Raw genomic sequence first — 18,646 nt, forward strand, 5'->3', positions numbered from 1 at the left:
CATGATCTCAGGGTCCTCGGATCAAGCCCCACATTTGGCTCCCTGCTCAGAGGGGAGGCTGCTTCCCCTCCAGCTCATGCTCTCTCTCTCTCTCTCTCTCTCTCTCTCACACACATAAATAAAATCTTTAAATAACCCCCGGGTCAAAGAAGTAATGACAAAAGAAATTAGAAAGTATTCTGAACTGAATACACATATTAGAATTTCTGAAATCCTGCTATAGTAGCACTCATATGAACATTTACAGCACTGAATGTATATATTAAAAAAGAAGAAAAGTCTCAAATTGATGACCTTTACCTCCACCTTAACAAATCAGTAAATCAGTAGTTAAAAGTTTGATAACCTTTGGTTATGTAGAAAATCTGACAGAATTTTTTTAAAAAGTTACTAGAACTAATAAATGAACTCATCAAGTTTGGAGGATACAGAATCATTATACAAAAATCAACTGTATTTCTACATATTAGCAATAGACAAAAATTAAAATTTAAGAATTAAAAATTAATTTTAATTATTAATTAAAAAATTGAAACTGTATTGAAAAATAAAAAATAACCACAGGTAATAACATAAAAGATAGAAAGACCTATACACTAAAAATTACAAAAGATTACCAAGAAAATTAAAGAAGACTTATATAAATGGAGAGATATACCCTGTTTGGGGTTGAAAAACTCAATATTGTTAAGATTAATCTGTAGATTCAACATAATCGAAACTTGATCTCCAAAAGACCACCAGAGTCGTTTTTTTTTTTTTTGAGAAAATGACAAACTGATTCTAAAATTCATGTGGAAAAAATAAATAAATAAATAAAATTCATGTTCTGGAAACACAAAGGATCTAGAATAGAATACCAAAGAACCCTGAAAAAGAACAAAACTGGAGGACTAACACTAACTACCTGAATTCAAAAATTATCATAAACTGGTAGTAATTAAAACAGCTTCATATTGACATAAAGAAGGCCCAAGAGATCAATGGGACAGTCCATAAATAAACCCACACACATATGGTCAAGTGATCCTGACAAAGACACAATGGCAGGAAGTGGAGAAAACATAGCCTTTTCAACAAATGGTGCGGGAACAACTGGATATCCATATGCAAAAAGAATGAACCTGGATCCATACTATGTATCATAAATAAAAAAAAGAATAGAGAATGGGGGCGCCTGGGTGTCTCAGTTGGCTGAGTGTCTGCCTTGGCTCAGGTCATGCTCCCAGGGTTCTGGGATCGAGCCCCATGTCCAGCTCTCTGCTCAGTGGGGACCCTGCTTTTCTCTCTCCCTCAGCCTGCCATTCCCCTTGCTCATGTTCTCTCTCTGTCAAATAAATAAATAAAATCTTAAAAAAGAATACAAAATGATGACACGGATCCCATGGATCACAGATCTAAATGTAAGACCTAAAACTATAAAACTTTGTTTTTAAACTATGAAACTTCTAAAAGAAAGCATGAGAGAAAACCTCTGACTTTGTGCTAGGCAAAGATTTCCTAGATAGGAACACCGAAAGCAAAAATCCATAGAACAAATGGATAAACCAGATTTCATCAAAAAGAAAAACTGCTCTTCAAAAGACACTGTGGAGAGAATGAAAAGTCACAGATTGGGAGAAAATAGAGGTGAGGGGCGCCTGAGTGGTTCAGTCATTAGGCGTCTGCCTTCGGCTCAGGTCATTATCCCGGGGTCCTGGGATCGAGACCCGCATCGGGCTTCCTGCTCAGCGGAGAGTCTGCTTCTCCCTCTCCCACTCCCCCTTCTTGTGTTCCCTCTCTAGCTGTCTCTCTCTCTGTCAAATTAATAAATAAAATCTTAAAAAAATATATAGGTAATAAAGGAACTATATCTAGAATATACAAAGAATTCTCAAAACTCAACAAATAAGAAAACAACCTAATTTTTAAAATGACAAAGGATTTGGATAGTTCAAAGCAGATATACAGATGGCAAATAAGCACATGAAAATATGCTCAACATTATCAGTTATTAGGGAAATGTATATTAAAACCATAATGATATATATATTACATACCCATCAGAATGGCTGAGATTTAAAAAACTGACAATACTGTGTTCACGAATATACAGGGAGAAATTAGAACTCTCATACACTGCTGGTGGGAATGGAAAATGGTACAACTACTTTAGAAAACAATTTGGCAGTTTCATGATAAGGGAATATAAAGAGACATGAGACTTACGGGTGATAGATATGTCAACTGCCTGAATTACGGTTATGTTTTCATAGGCATATACATATGTCAAAACTATCAAAGTATACACTTCCTATATGTGCAGTTTACCTAACTAAAGCTGTTGGAGGGAAAAAAAGCTCTATTATAGGAAAAAACATCGAAAACAGTGGCTGAGACACAGATGGAAAGAAGGACCTGAAACAGGGGAGCCTGGGTGGCTCAGTTGTTAAGCGTCTGCCTTCGGCTCAGGTCATGATCCCAGAGTCCTGGGATCGAGGCCCGCATCCGGCTCCCTGCTCCGCGGGGAGCCTGCTTCTCCCTCTCCCACTCCCCCTGCTTGTGTTTCCTCTCTCGCTGTGTCTCTCTCTGTCAAATAAATAAAATCTTTAAAAAAAATTTTAAAAAAAAAAGAAGGATATGAAACAATACAAGATGAAGCTAGAGTACTGCGGTCTTTCACCTTAGAGCAATGAGAAGTAATAGCTAAGCTTTAAGCAAGGGGGTAATGTGATGAAACATGAATTTTTAAAAATTATGATAACTACGGTTGCAGTGGAGACCAAGATTCTGGGAGGTGGAATGACAGGGAAAACAGTCCTGAGGTTATTTCAGTATTCTAGGAGAAAAATAATGGTAACCCGACCTTGGGTGAAGGCACAGAAGAGAAGCGGAGTTAACAACATATCAGGTGTGCCATTCCCATGACAAAACATAGAGTGGAAATTATAGCCCTTTGGCTGAGAGTATTCAACAGTTCTCAGTTTTCATATAAAACGTATTTCTGAGATGAGTACCGCATGAGTGTTGTGTGGTACAGCACTATACAAGATGTGCACGTATTACTACGGTGATATATGTACAAAGGCTTTATATTGATACAATGGTCCTACCTTTACAGTCCTTGCCAACTTGTGCAGGTAGCAACACGCAACTCATATAATTAGAGCAAGGCAACTTGGAATCCTCTGAAGCTGTTCCAGATGACTCAGTTAAGTCAAGGTCATCCATAAAATTCATTTGCTTTTTGACCTACAAATAAAAAATACTATTTCAAAATGTCCCCCAAATATTCATAAAATATACCAAGTGTAAAGAGATGATCAATACCCATCTTTTTATAGGAGCAAAAACATAGGTACTTTTTAAAAGAACTGATTTTTATCAAAACGACCTTTATCAATAATTAGTACTTCTGAATAACTTTTTCACAATAAATGTCTATACAACAAAGGAAGATTTTCTATTTTTTCACTATACCTTTCCTAAAGTAATTTCTTACCATGGAATAACATTTCTAATAAGTATTATTTATCAAAGTAATATAAGAAAGTGAAAATTAAAAAATTCATAAATGAAATAAAATTATATATATATTTTTTACCTCTTTCTTTTCATGAGATGTTTTCTTTGCAGGTCTAAGAAAAAAAAATAATTCCTTTCAGGCAAGTATTAAATACTTAAAATACAAAGAATATCTAAATCATAGCTAAACAATATTATTAATAATATTAACAAAGCATTAAATTTAGATAAAATGGACAAAAAGCAAAGGAAAATCATAATGTTACTTGCATTATTTGATACAAATAAATACACCACATTTTTTGTTGTCATTTTCAATAAAAACAAGCTTTTATTGGCTCTAAAAACTATTTGGAAAGTGCAAGTTAAGTTCTTATATGAAAGAAATCCTTTTTTAATGATCATGATACTAGTGTTTTGAGGATTTACTGTGCAACTACTATGCCTTATTATGAACGCTGTACACATCTTAAAAGTATTTTAAGCCTCACAACAATCTTATAAACATAGGTACTCATATTAGGTATTTTACACAGGAAGAAAATGAGGCACAGAAATAAGTAACTTCCCCAAGCCCATACAGCTGGTCAGGAGTAGACCCAGAATTCAAATCCAGGATATGTGCCTTCAAAAACATGTGTTTTACAATATGTGGTGAAAGTAATATTTAAGTCTTTCTAACTAATATGATAGCAAATGAATCTACTATTATTCCATTTCTAGCTATAATTATAGTCTATGAATCTTACACATATTTTTTAAAATAAAAAGACTTCATACCTAGGCAATATTGAAAATCCACTTTCAATAAACTAAAGATCTGCTTCTTCTAAAGAAGTTCATCAATGGCATTCATTTATTCATTCAACTGTTTATTCACAAATACATACTTATGGAGCACACAGTATGTGTCAATGACACTGTTGGTACAGGAACCATGGCTTTTATAATTTAGAACTTTTATAATCTAAAAGTAATAATCTAGGATAGATTAATAGTTTATTTTTCAACTATAAAGTCTTTCCCCTTTCCCCAGAATCTAAACAAATATTAACTTAATGCAACCAGATACTTCAAAGTCCCTAACAAAACCATAGCTATTCATGATACTGTCAAAGGCACTGAATATCTAAAATCATCAAGGAATGATCAGTACCACTCAGAATGGCCTAAGAGTTTGTATATTTACTATTATCTATATATTTTTAAGTCTATGAATGATAGTATCTGCACATTCAATTCTATGAGAATACTCCACTGTGGAACCCATTCTGAATAAACAACTTCTTGCCACGGGCACCTGGGTGGCTCAGTCGTTAAGCATCTGCCTTCGGCTCAGGTCATGGTCCCAGGGTCCTGGGATCAAGCCCCACATCGGGCTCCCTGTTCAGCAGGAGTGTGCTTTTCCCTCTCCCACTCTCCTTGCTTGTGTTTCCTCTCTCTCTGTGTCTCTGTCCAAAAAATAAAATCTTAAAACAAACAAACAAACAAAAAAACCACCTCTTGCCACAAAACTACATGAATAGGAGTACTAAGGACAATTACTGTACTCTTTAAAAGATAATGTAATACAGGGGTGCCTGGGTGGCTCAGACATTAAGCATCTGCCTTCGGCTCAGGTCATGGTACCGGGGTCCTGGGATCGAGTCCCACATCAGGCTCCCTGCTCGACGGGGAGCCTGTTTCGCCCTCTCGCTCTGCCTGCCGTTCCCCCTGCTTGTGCATTCTCTCTCTCTGTGTCAAGCAAATACAAAAATCTTAAAATAGGGGCGCCTGGGTGGCTCAGTCGTTAGGCGTCTGCCTTCGGCTCAGGTCATGATCCCGGGATCCTGGGATCCAGTCCCACATCGGGCTCCCTGCTGGGCAGGGAGCCTGCTTCTCCCTCTCCCTCTGCCTCTGCCTGCCGCTCCCCTGGCTTGTACTCTCTCTCTCTGTCAAATAAAAAATTAAAAATTAAAAAAAAAAAAGATAATGTAATACAATCAATAAGCTTTCTAATATTTGGAAATGCAAACAAAATTAAATAACCATGTCTATCTCTATTGGATCATTTCCAGCAGCATACAAATGTACTCTAAAAGCTCCCATCTTAAAAATAAAACAAGAAAGACAATTCCCTTGAATTCCACATTCTTTTTCAGTTATCATCCATTTCTCTATTACCTTTCCCCATAAAAATTCTCTAAGGAGTTGTTTCGACTTATCCATTACAGTCCAGCTTCCATGGTGACTACTGAAACTGCTCCTTGTCAGAGTCGCTTGTCCTCATCTTAACCTTTCAAGCCGTGTGTCTGATATACTTGACTATTTCCTGCCCGAGCCTGTACCTACACTACAGCGTTTTATTTCCAGAAAAAGTAATCACTGCTAAACTTCCTTCAGAGGGAAATGAAGAATTTATAGCTTTTACCTTCCTTCATCCTGATCCATTTCACCTGAAGTGCTCTCATCATTCACTTGTAGTGGACACGAAGTTAGGGAATCAGCCTTCTCAAGCCCTGGCGTAATCACAGATACTTTTGATGTCCATTTTTCATTTTCATCTTTCCTTACTTCCTTCATATGCAAACCAGGATCACTACTTTTAAAAATCCAGTTAAATATCCATTAAAAAACCAATGTTTTCTAATAATTTTACGGGTAAAGAATAAAAACAATTTTTTTGTAAAATTCTGTTAGCCATCTCAATTGGCATTTATTAATTCACAGAACAGTTATGAAATCCAACCATATACAAGGAAATACACATCCCTTGCTTCAAAGACAGATACATATACAACTACAATACAGTGTCATTTGTGGCGACAAAACTGCTATGGATCTCTTTGTAGGAGCTGTGGAATCAAGGACCATACAGCAAGGGACCTCGGAAAAGTCTTGCCTACCCATGCATCAGGTGACGGGCACACTCACTACATTCCCAGCTGTGGACCCAGCAATAGCCCATAAACCGGTTCCAGCCCCTTCCTCTCAGCCACATCTGGGAGCCGGCCTTAGATAATCACCCATGGATGAGAGAGACTTTTTGGAAAACCAGATTTCCTGCAGGAAAGTTCCAGCACACCACCAGAGCAAAAAAATATCAGGTTTGGACATATTGGAAAGGTAGTCATCAAAGGCTACTTCAAATGCAAAGACAGCAATGCAAAACTTCAAAGAATATAAAAAGTCAAGGATATAGGACACCAAATCTTCCAGTAATTGATCTCAAACACATGGAGATCTGTAATTTATCCAAAAAAGAATTCAAAATAGCACTTTTAAGGAAACTTAATGAGGTACAAGAAAACACAAAAAGCCAATTCAGGGGTGCCTGGGTGGCTCAGTCAGGTGAGCGTCTGACTCTCGGTTTTGTCTCAGGTCATGATCTCAGGGTCATGAGATCCAGCTGTGCATCCTGCTTACACTCAGTGCAGAGTCTTCTTGTCCCTCTCCCTCTGCTATTTCCCCCACTCAAACACACACTCTCTCTAAAATAAATAAATAAAATCTTTACCAAAAAAAAAAAAAACCCAATTCAATAAAATGAGAAAAACACTGTATGAATAAAATGAGAAGTTTAATAAAGCATTGGAAGGGAATCTGGGTGGCTCAGTCAGTTAAGTGTCTGACTCTTGATTTCGGCTCAGGTCATGATCTCAGGGTCGTGGGATCGAGCTCCAGGTCGGCTTGAGAGTCTCTCACCCTCTCTCTGTCCCTCCCCCAACCTGCTCTTTTCTCTCTCTCCCTCAAATAAATACGGAAAATCTTTTCTTTAGAAAAGAGCTGGAAATAGTAAAAAAGAATTAAACAAAAATTCTGGAGCTGAATAATATAGTGAATGAAATGCAAAAAAGCAATAGAAATCACTGACAGGAAAATGGATCAAAAAAAAATCTGTGAATTTAAAATTTTCAAATTTTAAAACTTTCAAATTATCCAATCAAGGAGGTGAAAGATATGTACACTAAAAACTACAAGACTTTGATAAAAGAGAGAGCAGAGACACAAATAGGAAGATACCTCGTTGTTTATGGATTGGAAAAATTAATATTGAACATCCACATTATTCAAAGCCATCTACAGATTCAATGCAATCTCTGTCAAAATTCCAGTGACATTTTGCACAGAAATAGGAAAAACAATCCTTAAATTTGTATGGAACAAAAAGGACCCCAAACAGCCAAAGCAGTCCTGAGACAGAACAACAAAGGTGGAAGCATCACACTTCCTGTTTTCAAACTGTTACAAAGCTGTAGTCACCAAAACAGTATATGGAACCTGCATAAAAATAAACACAAAGACCAATGAAACAGAATCAAGAACCCAAAAATAAACCCATGCATATAGTCAAGAACACTCAAAGAAGAAAAGATAATCTCTTCAATAAATGACGCTGAGAAAACTGCATATTCACATACAAAAGAATGAAACTGGACCCCTAACTTACATCACTCACAAAAATTAACCCAAACTGGATCAAAGACTCAAATGTACAACCTTGAGCCATAAAACTCCTACAAGAAAACAGGGAAAACACTCCCTGACATTGATCCTGGCAATGATTTTGGATATGACATCCAAAGTACAAGCAACCAAAGCAAAAACAATGGAACAATGTTTCTCCACAGCAAAAGAAACAAGCAACACTCTAGTTCCATTTACGTCAAGTATAGGGGAAGGAAGGGAAAAATAAGATAAAAACAGAGAGGGTGGCAAACCATAAGAGACTCTTAACTATAGGAAACAAACTGAGGGCTGCTGGAGGGGAGGTGCGTGGGAAGATGGTGTAACTGGGTGATGGGCATTAGGGAGGGCACTTGTGATGAGCATTGGGTATTACATGCGAGGGATGAATCACTAAAGTCCAGCCCTGAAACTAATAATACAATATATGTTAACTAAATTGAACTTAAGTAAAATCTAAAAAAACAAAAAAGAAACAAGTAACATAATGAAAAGGCAACCTACAGAATGGAAGAAAATATCTGCAAACCACATATCTGAAAAAAGGCTAATATCTAAAATATATGAGGAATTCATAAAATTCAACAGCAAAAAACAAATCATTCAAATAAAAACTCAGTAAAACACCCTTACAGACAACTTTCCTCAGAAGATATGCAAATGGCCAACGGTACCAAAAAAGGGGCTCAACATCACTATTCATCAGGGAAACGCAAATCAAAACCACAATCATATATATATCACCTCACACCTGTTAAATGGCTTTCATCAACAAGACAAGAGATACCACTGGCAAAGATGTACAGAAAAGGGAATCCTTGTACACCATAACGGGACTGTAAATTGGTACAGCCACTATACAAAACACTGTGGAGGTTCCTCAAAAAACTAAAAATAGAACTATCATATGCGGCAGTAATCCCATGTCTGGGAACATATCTGATGGAAATGAAATCATCATCTCTAAGTGGTATCTGCACCCCTGTTTACTGCAGCATTATTTACAATAGCCAAGACAGGGAAGCAACCTAAGTGTCCATCAGTGGATCCATGGGTTTAAAAAATGTGGTATATATTTACAATGGAATATTTTAGCCACAAAAAAGAGGGAAACCTTGCCATTTGCGACAACAGAAAGGAACCCTGAGGGAATTATGCTAAATGAAATAAGTCATACAAAAAGACAAATACTGTATGATCTGACTTACATGTAGAATCTTAAAAAAACAACAACAAATTTACACCCTGCTGCTTGCCAGGGGTAGGAGGCTGTGGGAAATGGGTAGATACTGGCCAAAGGATACAAACTTCCTGTTACAAGATTAGTAAGTTCTGAGGGTCTAATGTACGGAATGGTGATTACAGTTAACAATACTGTATTATATATTTGAAAGTTGCTAAGAGAGTTGCTAAAAGAGAAATGATAATTATGTGAGATGATGGAGTTATTAACACTCTTACCATTTTACAATATAAAAGTGTATTAAATTAATATACGTATACCTTAGACTTACACAGTTATCTGTCAATTATACCTCAATAAATCTGGAGAAAATTCAAAAATACTCATCTGTCATTATATATATCACTCAAAAATAGCAATAACCTGGTTAATTTTGTTTGAAAATAAAAGGATTTGGGGATGCCTGGGTGGCTCAGTCGGTTAAGTGTCTGCCTTGGCTCAGGTCATAATCTCCAGGTCCTGGGATCTACCCCTGCATCAGGCTCCCCACTGAGCTTCTACCTCTCCCTCTGCCCCTCCCTCCTGCTTGTGCGCTCACTCTCGCTCTCTTTCTCTCTCTCTCTCTTACAAATACATAAAAAAAATTTTAATTTTTTTAAAGAAAATGATTTGGTGACTTTTGTATACTTTTAGCCAAGTATTTAATCCTAATATAAAAAGCTAGATTTACCAACAGAAAATTATAATTACTTTTTCATGGACTAAATGTATGCCAGAGAATATTAGCAGCATATAGCTACATAAATTTACAAAAAGAATGAAATTTCCCACAGGAGATTATTAATTTAGGAATTGAACATGAGCCCCTAAGAGCACTGAAAACAAAAACAGAGCTAGCAATTATTGTTTTAAAACTGTTACACAGATAACTCTTCTAGTTAAAATTTAACATCCAAAAAAGAAGGATCTTCCTGAAGGCAATTATTAAACAATTCTTCTTAACCCAAATCTCAAAAATAAATCTATAATTACAGAATATGAAATAGCTTTCATTTTGAACACAGTTGATAGAAGCAACTTTTAAATAGAAAACATCTAGTTAAAGTCACCTCAAACTTGGGGGGGGACCCAAATATGAAGCCACGGGAAAAGAGCCAGCAAAACCAGTTTTAAATGTGTGTGACTGATCAATGCCCACTGGCCTTACTCACCAACGAAACAGTGTCAGCTCCTCCCTTCTCAAAGAAAGCCAGTAGGAAACAAAACCATTCCATACACATGCCTCACGTGCCAACCAATCAACAACAGTCTCACCCAAATTACCATGGTCTTTCACATGATGACAAACCACTTAATTCTCTGAAAGTCCCCCAAACCTTAAACTCTACTCTTCCCAAAACCCTATATAAGAATAGCAGACTGCTCTGTCAGAAAAGACTCTAAGTGACCAGCATAGGTCTATCTTACTAGTAGCCAATAAATTCCAACTTCATCTTTTTATTTCAGATATTGAGGGCTCATAATCCTGTGGCAAGAATTTTTAAAGTCCTATAATTTGCCACCATATTTTGTTTTCCTTAATAAAATATAAATGAAGTTTGCTATTCCTCTGATCCACTTTACCATAATTAAAACTAGCATAAATACCAGTAAAAGAATAAATAGCAAGTAACCACAACATTGGGCCCCTGAAAAATAAAAAAAAAATGCATACAACTGACAGATTAAATTGTCAGAATGGACCCATATCAAACTTTCTTTTTGTTTAAGTGAGAGTATTATGTTAAAAAACAATACATGCAGGTGAAACTCCATGCACTCAATAAACATTTGCTGAATAGAACTGTATACACTAGGACGTTTTCTAGGCCCTGAGGACGTGGCGATGAACAGATAAAAATCCTACTCATGAGTGAAGTAAACACAATAACAATAAACTACACAGGCAAGATAGTACTAGAGGAGGAAAACTAAAGGAGAGAAATCAAATTTTGATGTGTCGTAGGGAAAGAGGTAATCAGGATAAGCAAGAAAGGCCTTGCTAAGAAAGTAACTGTAAAGCACAAAATTGAAGGGGGGGGGGAAAGGAAGGAGCAAGGAGCAAGGAAGCCATGAGGGTATTGGAGGGAAAAGCACTCCAGAGTCAACAGCAAGGACAGAGGGATGCTCGAAGTGTTTGTAGTGAGGGGAAAAAAGTGAGAAATTCAGTGTGGCTGGACAGCGTGAAAGGGACAGAAAACAGGAGTGAGGCAGTAAGGGATAGGGCGAGACCAAGATGAACAGATCATACAGGCCTTGTAGGTGTTACAAAGAACTCTGGCATGTACTCTGAGTGAAATAGGAGGCAATTGGGTCTTGAGCAGAGGAAGACATAATCTGACTTACATTTTAATAGATCCACTGTGTTCAGAATTAATGGAAACAGAAAAGACAAAAGAACAAACAAGACCAATTAGTTAATTATTACACTTATACACACAACAGATGATAGTGGCTTGGTCATGGAAGATGTGTTTGGCTTCTGGATATATTTTGAAGGAAGACCTGACAAGATCTGCTGACAGATTAGATGTGACATGTATGAAAAAGAAAAAGACATGAGTCAAAGATGATACCAAGTTTTCTGGCAGAGCAACTGGAAGAATTGTCATTAACTCAATTAGGAAAGACAAGAAGGGCCGGTATAAGAAAGAATATCAGTAGTTCGATTTTGGACATGTTAAGTTCGTAAGACCCAAGAGCTATCCCAAAGAGACATCAAATAGGCAGTTTAATATGTAGGTCCGGAATTACGCAGAGAGATTTGGGCTGGAGATAGAAACTTGAAGATCATTAGAATACACAAGATAGTAAAAGTCAAGAGAAGGAAAATCAAGGACTGATTCCTGGAAGATGTCAATGTGTAAGTAAGAGGTGGGGGATGAGGAGAAAGCAGCAAATCAGGCTGAGATGTACAGACTAGGAAGGCAGGGGGAAAACCAGGGGAGTGAGTGAGATCCTGGAAGCTCAGTGAAGACAGAATTTTGGAGAAGAGAGTTCTCCGTTGGGTCAAATATTGCTGATAGGTTAAATAAAATGAGATCTAAGAAATTATGTCTAGATTTATTAAAATGAAAATCAGTGGAAACCTTTGTAAAATCAATTCTGGAGTAGTGGGAGTGAAAATTACTAGACAGAATTCAAGAGTGAATGGGAGGTAAATCCGGATCAGTGAGTGTACATGGTTCTTTTAAGGATTTCATAGCTAAGAGGAAAGATCATAGATGCTTTAATTTTCTTGTTTGGTTCAATCCTTACACAATGATGACGTAGTATTTTTGTAATATATTTTGTAATATAGTTTTTTAAATTACATACATGTAGCACTAAATGTTTTTTAAAAAAATGCCAGACCAAGGGGGCACCTGGGTGGCTCAGTCGGTTAAACCTCTTGATTTTGGTTCAGGTCATGATCTCTCGGTTGTGCGATCGAGCCCCTCATGGGGCTCTGCTCTCAGTGCCAAGTCCGCTTGTCCCTCTCCCTCACCACGCACTCTCTCTCTCTAATATAAATAAAATCTTTAAAAAAAAAAGGCAGACCAAGGCATTAAATAATTCACAAAATTATACAACCAAAAGACTCCTTAAAAATTTTCTAGATGTATTATATATATATATAACACTATATAACCTGATAATCATTTTTTCTCATGCTTAGAAAGACCACAGAAAAAGTATTAAGTTTGAAGAGCAATATTTCATGCTTGATAAAAATCATCTAACTCTAGGATATATCCAAAATAATTAGTCATATTAAAATTCTATAAGAGGGGCGCCTGGGTGGCTCACTTGTTAAGCGTCTCCCTTCAGCTCAGGTCATGGTCTCAGGGTTCTGGGATCGAGCCCCACATCAGGCTCCCTGCTCTGTGGGAAGCCTGCTTCTCCCTCTCCCACTCCCCCTGCTTGTGTTCCCTCTCTCGCTGTGTCTCTCTCTGTCACAAAAATAAATAAAATCTTTTAAAAAAATTAAGTTAAATTAAAAAAATTAAAAAAAATAATATTCTGTAAGAGAAGTATAAGGGGTTTGGAATACAGAAAATATTCCTATTCTATAAACTGAATTTTCGTAAATTATATAATATGAAGTCACTGTTGAAAAATCTGGTGTGGTGCATACAGAAATATATTCTCTTTAAAAAGGAATGTTAATAGCATGCATGCAAGGTACCTTACAAAGATTCACTGCATTAGCAACATCTTGGTTCATAGCACAAGGATCATCAAATCAAATGTTTATATAGAATATGGGACAAGGTGACATACGAAATCTCTTGGTAATATTCAGATCAATTTGAGGGTCCAAGATTTGAACACTCAAGCTCAACGGGACCAAAACCCAAAACCTAATAACTAGCAATTTTGTTGGTAATAAGATAGAGTGCCAGTGTAGCAGGTAACTTCCTTTAGCAACTCAGCAGATATTAAAAGTATTCTAAAATTTGCATAAGACATGACATCAAACTGAACACTTTAAATATACTTTGTTAAACAATCAGTACACTGTCGACCTAAACTCATTTTTTCAAATGGTCGCATATTACATTGTTTTATAGGGGTGACAACTTACTTCCTTATCGACAGATATTTAGACTATCTCCAACTTTTTGATATGAGAATGCTATAATAAACATCCTCAACATATCTGTCATATTTTATATATATAATAATGTACAATAAACGTCCTTAGAATATGTGTGTGTGTGTGTGTTTGTGTGTGTGTGTGTGTGTGTGTGTTTACACCAGTCATGTTTTCCTAGAGGATCTAGTCCTGGCAATGAAGCGTTGGAATAAAGGGACAGCATCTGGGGCGCCTGCATGGCTCAGTCGTTAGGCGTCTGCCTTCGGCTCAGGTCATGATCCCAGGATGCTGGGATCGAGCCCCGCACTGGGCTCCCTGCTCCGCGGGAAGCCTGCTTCTCCCTCTCCCTCTCCCCCTGCTTGTGTTCCCTCTCTCACTGTGTCTCTCTCTCTCTGTCAAATAAATAAAATCTTTTAAAAAAATAAATTTAAAAAAGGAACACCACATTTAAAATTTTTGAAACACACTGCTAAATCACGCTTCAGAAAGGATTTACCAATTTCATCTAACAACAGTGTATAGGAATGCCTTTTTCCTCACATTTGCTAACTTTGGGTATTAATTTTTTAATAAAATATTTATCACTACGACTGCAAAAAATGATATCTCGTTATTTGCATTTTCTGATTAGCACCCAGGACGGAATAGCCCTACTAAAAATATAAAATTTGTTAATCATGAATGTTAGCTCCAACTAGAATTTGTTTTATAGGAAAATAATAATTACCTACTATTTAAATATTGCTATAGGCTTACCCATCAGAATCTTCCTTTTTCCCAACAGGAAAGAGGTGGTTTTCAGTTTTTCCACTCTCTCTTTGTTGAATTAGTCCAGCAGCAGCAGCAGCGAAAGCACACATGTTTTCGAATACTGCCATCCCATTACTTTGGTGTCTCTTCTTTTCTTCATTAATCTTTAATAGAAATTTCATATTAAGGATAATTGTTACTACTTTGTTCATTAAAAAGAACTTTTTTCATTAATTATACATTTTTTAAAGATTTTATATATTTATCAGAGAGAGAGCACAAGCGGGAGGAGGGAGGTGCAGAGAGAGGGAGAAGCAGGCTCCCGCTGAGCAGGGAGCCCGATGCAGGACACGATCCCAGGACCCTGATATCAGACCTGAGCTGAAGGCAGACTCTTAAGGACTGAACCACCCAGGCATCCCAGAACTCTTTTTCATTAATTATAACATTTGACTCTTAGTCTGTCGTAAATTTAATTGATAAAAATATTTTGTGTTTAGCTTTATCATTATAAATAATTGCAATTTTTATAAATTCTGCTTCATTTCTGTTTGAGTAAAAATAGCAGAACTGGGACGCGTGGGCAGCTCAGCTGGTTAAGCGTCTGCCTTCGGCTCGGGTCTGATCCAGGGTCCTGGGATCGAGGCCCGCATCAGGCGCCTTGCTCAGGGGGAAGCGTGCTTCTCCCTCTGCCTGCCGCTCCTCCTGCTTGTGCTCTCTCTCTCTCTCTCTCTCTGTCTGACAAATAAATAAAATCTTCAGAAAATAATTAATTAATTAAAACAGCAGAATTTTCCCAAATTTGAAAAAGGGCTTTCTTAATTTTGTATTCATATCCACGCTTTGCTCCCTACCATTCCCCACCCCACCCCATCTGACCAGCAGATACAAAGAAATAAAAAGACAAAGACACAAAATGTGTCGTCTTCTGTCGTTAGCACCTGGATTTTGCAAAAACAGCCATATTTAAAAGATGTGACATTGTGGTGCTCCAGGAACAAACACAAGTTTTCCTCTTTCTGCACTGAGCTATTTTTTCCCCAACTGCCTTTTACAATTCTTTTTTCATTTGGATCCTAGGGCTATCAAAAAAGTGACAGCATTCATTAAAATATATGAACCAAAGTTCACCACAACACAAAAAGAACAGAGTGAAACTGATGTTAGTGTAGAATTTTGGGAAATGAGTAATGCTCCCCAAATTCCACATTCAATAACCATAAAATTTTATAGCTAGAGGATATAAAAGTAATTATCAACTTTAATCCTATTTTCCACTGATAAATGGGAGTAAAACCAAAAAAGGTTAATTTTCTCCAAAGTTCCTAAAGTGGCATTACCTAGCATCTTATGGCACCGAAAGAGATGATACAATTCTTTGATGCTGAATCAGGTAAGTTATCAAACACATTCATTAAATTAATCAGATACATTAAAAGTATGACACTGGCACAGTAATTTAATATCTTAATTGGGGACAAGGTGCTTAGCTACTTCTTCTTTTAGAGGAGGATATCTCTAGATTTTTGTCTATTTTTAAAACTCAATTCACCTCAAAAGTCCGTTTTCTCCCTTCGAGTTAAATACTGAAGGTTTCTGAAGGTTTCTGATACCTACATTATAAAAATCATACATGTCAAAATGTACCATACTTTATTAAACATAATATGAAGGTTTGACTCAACAGAAACATGTGAGAATGGTGACCAAAAAAAGTGGAGGGGGGCGCCTGGGTGGCTCAGTCAGTTGGGCCTCTGACTCTTGATTTTGGCTCAGCTCATGATCTCGAGATTGTGGGATTGAGACCCGCATCAGACTCCATGCTCAGTGGAGAGTCTACCTACCTCCCTACCTCTCTCTCTCTCTCTCCCCCCTCCCTTTGCCCCTCCCCGTGGCTCATGCTCTCTCAATAAATAAATAAATCTTAAAAAAAGAGTCTGTTTTTAAAAAATGTGGAGGAAGAAAGTGATAATCCAAATATTTGTTATTAAAAATATCTCAACGTGGTCCTGTTGGAATTCTAAGTTCCAAGAGTACAAAGCAGAAAAGATTGCACATACTGAAACAATAAATAGGTTTAGCTGAAATATTTGTTTATATCTTTTCTCTTAGTCATTGCTTCTTTCCCATTTTATTGTTTATGGAAATGCAGTTTATATTTAAGCCAATAGATAAAAATAAAAATGCTAGAGATGGGGCACCTGGATGGCTCAGCGGTTAAGCGTCTGCCTTCAGCTCAGGTCATGATCCCAGGGGCCTGGGATGGAGCCCCATGTCAGGCTCCCTGCTCAGCAGAGAGTCTGCTTCTCCCTTTTTCTCTCCCTCTGCCTCTCCCCCGGCTCATGCTCGTGCACACACGTGCGCGCTCTCTCAAATAAATAAAGAAAACTTAAAAAAAAAAACAAAACACTAGAGATTAGTATATATTTTTTAAAGATTTATTTATTTGAGAGAGAGAGCGAGAGCATGAGCAGGAAGGGCAGAGGGAGAAGGAGAGAGAAACTAAAGCACACTCCACACTGAGCACAGAGCCAAATGTGGGGCTCAATCTCACGAACCTGAGATCAAAACCCAAGCCAAAACCAAGAGTCGGATGCTCGACTGTGCCACCCAGATGTGCCAAGATAATTGCATTTTTTTAAAGTTTTTTTTTTTAAAGATTTTATTTATTTATTTGACAGAGAGAGACACAGAGAAAGATGGAACACAAGCAGGGGGAGTGGGAGAGGGAGAAGCAGGCTTCCCACTGAGCAGGGAGCCCAATGCGGGGCTCCGTCCCAGGACCCCGGGATCATGACCTGAGCCGAAGGCAGATGCTTAACGACTGAGTCACCCAGGCGCCCCGATAATTGCATTTTTTAAGGAATTTTCTTTACGGTTACTCGGGTTCATGAGGTCACATGGTGCATAGCTAAATTCGTTCCCAAGTTCACATGCCACTTGGGAGACTGACGGAGAAACCTAAGGAAAACAAATCTAAGAATGTTTTCCTGCACTCCTATCATTTAGATAGCAGAAATGAGCTATTTCCTAACACAATCACGTATTTAGACAACCCCATTTTATACACGATCTCTTCTCCTAAGTGGAAAATCAAAATGACTCAGATAACTGATAAAGAGAAAAAAACAAAAGAGCAGCAGCAAAGTGAACCTCTTACCTCTTTTTGAAGTTGAACTTTCTCTTTTTCCAAATCCAGGAAGTCTATCTGTAACATGCCTATCTCGTTCTTAACCTTTTGAACATCTTGCTGTATTTCTTCTTTTAGATATACTTCTGATGTTCCGTAACTACATGGTGGAGAAGAACTCTCATTTTCTACTTCGGGTTCCATACTTCTATAGTTATTAGTACTGTCATTATCTGCACAGAATGGCTTCCGGAACAAGTCTTTTGTCTTCTTGTAAGTTGTCTGTAACAGCAGAACTATTGTGCCTTTTTATTTGAGCCATCTGTCTCACCTCATTGGAGCTGGAAAACCTTTTGTCACAAAGGCTTTCCGAATGACTAGACTGAGGTATATGTCCCATCTCTAATTTAGAATTAGTGCTATTTTGGTTCATACTTTTTGCCATTGGCATGTCAAGCTCTTGGTCTTCTTTCACTTCAAACATAGTGAGTGGGTTCCTTACTTTTTTATTTTCTGTATCACTTTTAAAACTCTTATTTTTGTTAAAAACATGCTCAGTGTCTGGTTTGTGACCATTTTCACAGTCCGATTTATTTTCACTTAAAGCAAAATCAGAAGATGACTGGCAAGCAAATCTGAGACTAGACGTTTTTTGTTCAGCAAATGCCTGAAATACTAGAGGGACAGGCACTGCAAATGTATCCCTTTTCTCACAATCGAGTCTGTCATTTGTCAAGTTAGAAGGTATTTCCATTACGTTTGCTCCTTCTTTAAAGTTACCATGTAGTGACTCTTCCTTAGGATAAGGAGCAATTTTGTATCTTTGACAAGTTTTACCAAACTTCCGCTTTAACTGCCTTGTGATGAGTTTTAAATTCTTTTTCCACTCTAATTTGCCTTGTTTGATCCAGAGTTCCTCATGCTTCTGCACAGGAGGATGTTCTGAATATACAGATATATGAGCCTGTCTATCAGAGTTCTTCTTCATCTCTGGTTCTCGAAACTTTTTTTGCAG

The 18,646-nt window shown here is 37.4% G+C and overlaps 2 protein-coding genes across 7 annotated transcripts in view; one reads left to right on the plus strand and one right to left on the minus strand.

The window, feature by feature from the left end:
• The window catches only part of LOC148163747 (putative coiled-coil domain-containing protein 144B), a 20,298-nt gene extending 1,678 nt beyond the window's left edge, over positions 1 to 18,620 (minus strand). The window contains 6 exon segments of the mRNA XM_088026034.1: positions 3,093 to 3,231; positions 3,584 to 3,617; positions 5,915 to 6,085; positions 14,508 to 14,665; positions 17,662 to 17,910; positions 17,912 to 18,620. Coding sequence (XP_087882160.1) covers positions 3,093 to 3,231; positions 3,584 to 3,617; positions 5,915 to 6,085; positions 14,508 to 14,665; positions 17,662 to 17,910; positions 17,912 to 18,619 — 1,459 coding nt within the window. The 5' untranslated portion in view covers position 18,620.
• LOC148163745 (uncharacterized) overlaps positions 1 to 18,646 on the plus strand; it is a 105,363-nt gene that overhangs the window by 58,667 nt on the left and 28,050 nt on the right. Inside the window, exon 3 of one of the 6 annotated variants that reach the window (XM_088026037.1) lies at positions 6,336 to 7,047. The exons of the other annotated variants lie outside the window; for them this stretch is intronic. Coding sequence (XP_087882163.1) covers positions 6,336 to 6,453 — 118 coding nt within the window. The 3' untranslated portion in view covers positions 6,454 to 7,047. Of the gene's footprint in view, positions 1 to 6,335; positions 7,048 to 18,646 lie in introns of those variants that run through there. 6 annotated transcript variants of the gene reach the window in all.

Source organism: Eumetopias jubatus, unplaced genomic scaffold (assembly GCF_037043125.1).
Source record: "Eumetopias jubatus isolate StellerSeaLion01/CBP00866 unplaced genomic scaffold, mEumJub1_p1.0 scaffold_8, whole genome shotgun sequence".
Taxonomy (NCBI): Eukaryota; Metazoa; Chordata; class Mammalia; order Carnivora; family Otariidae; genus Eumetopias; species Eumetopias jubatus.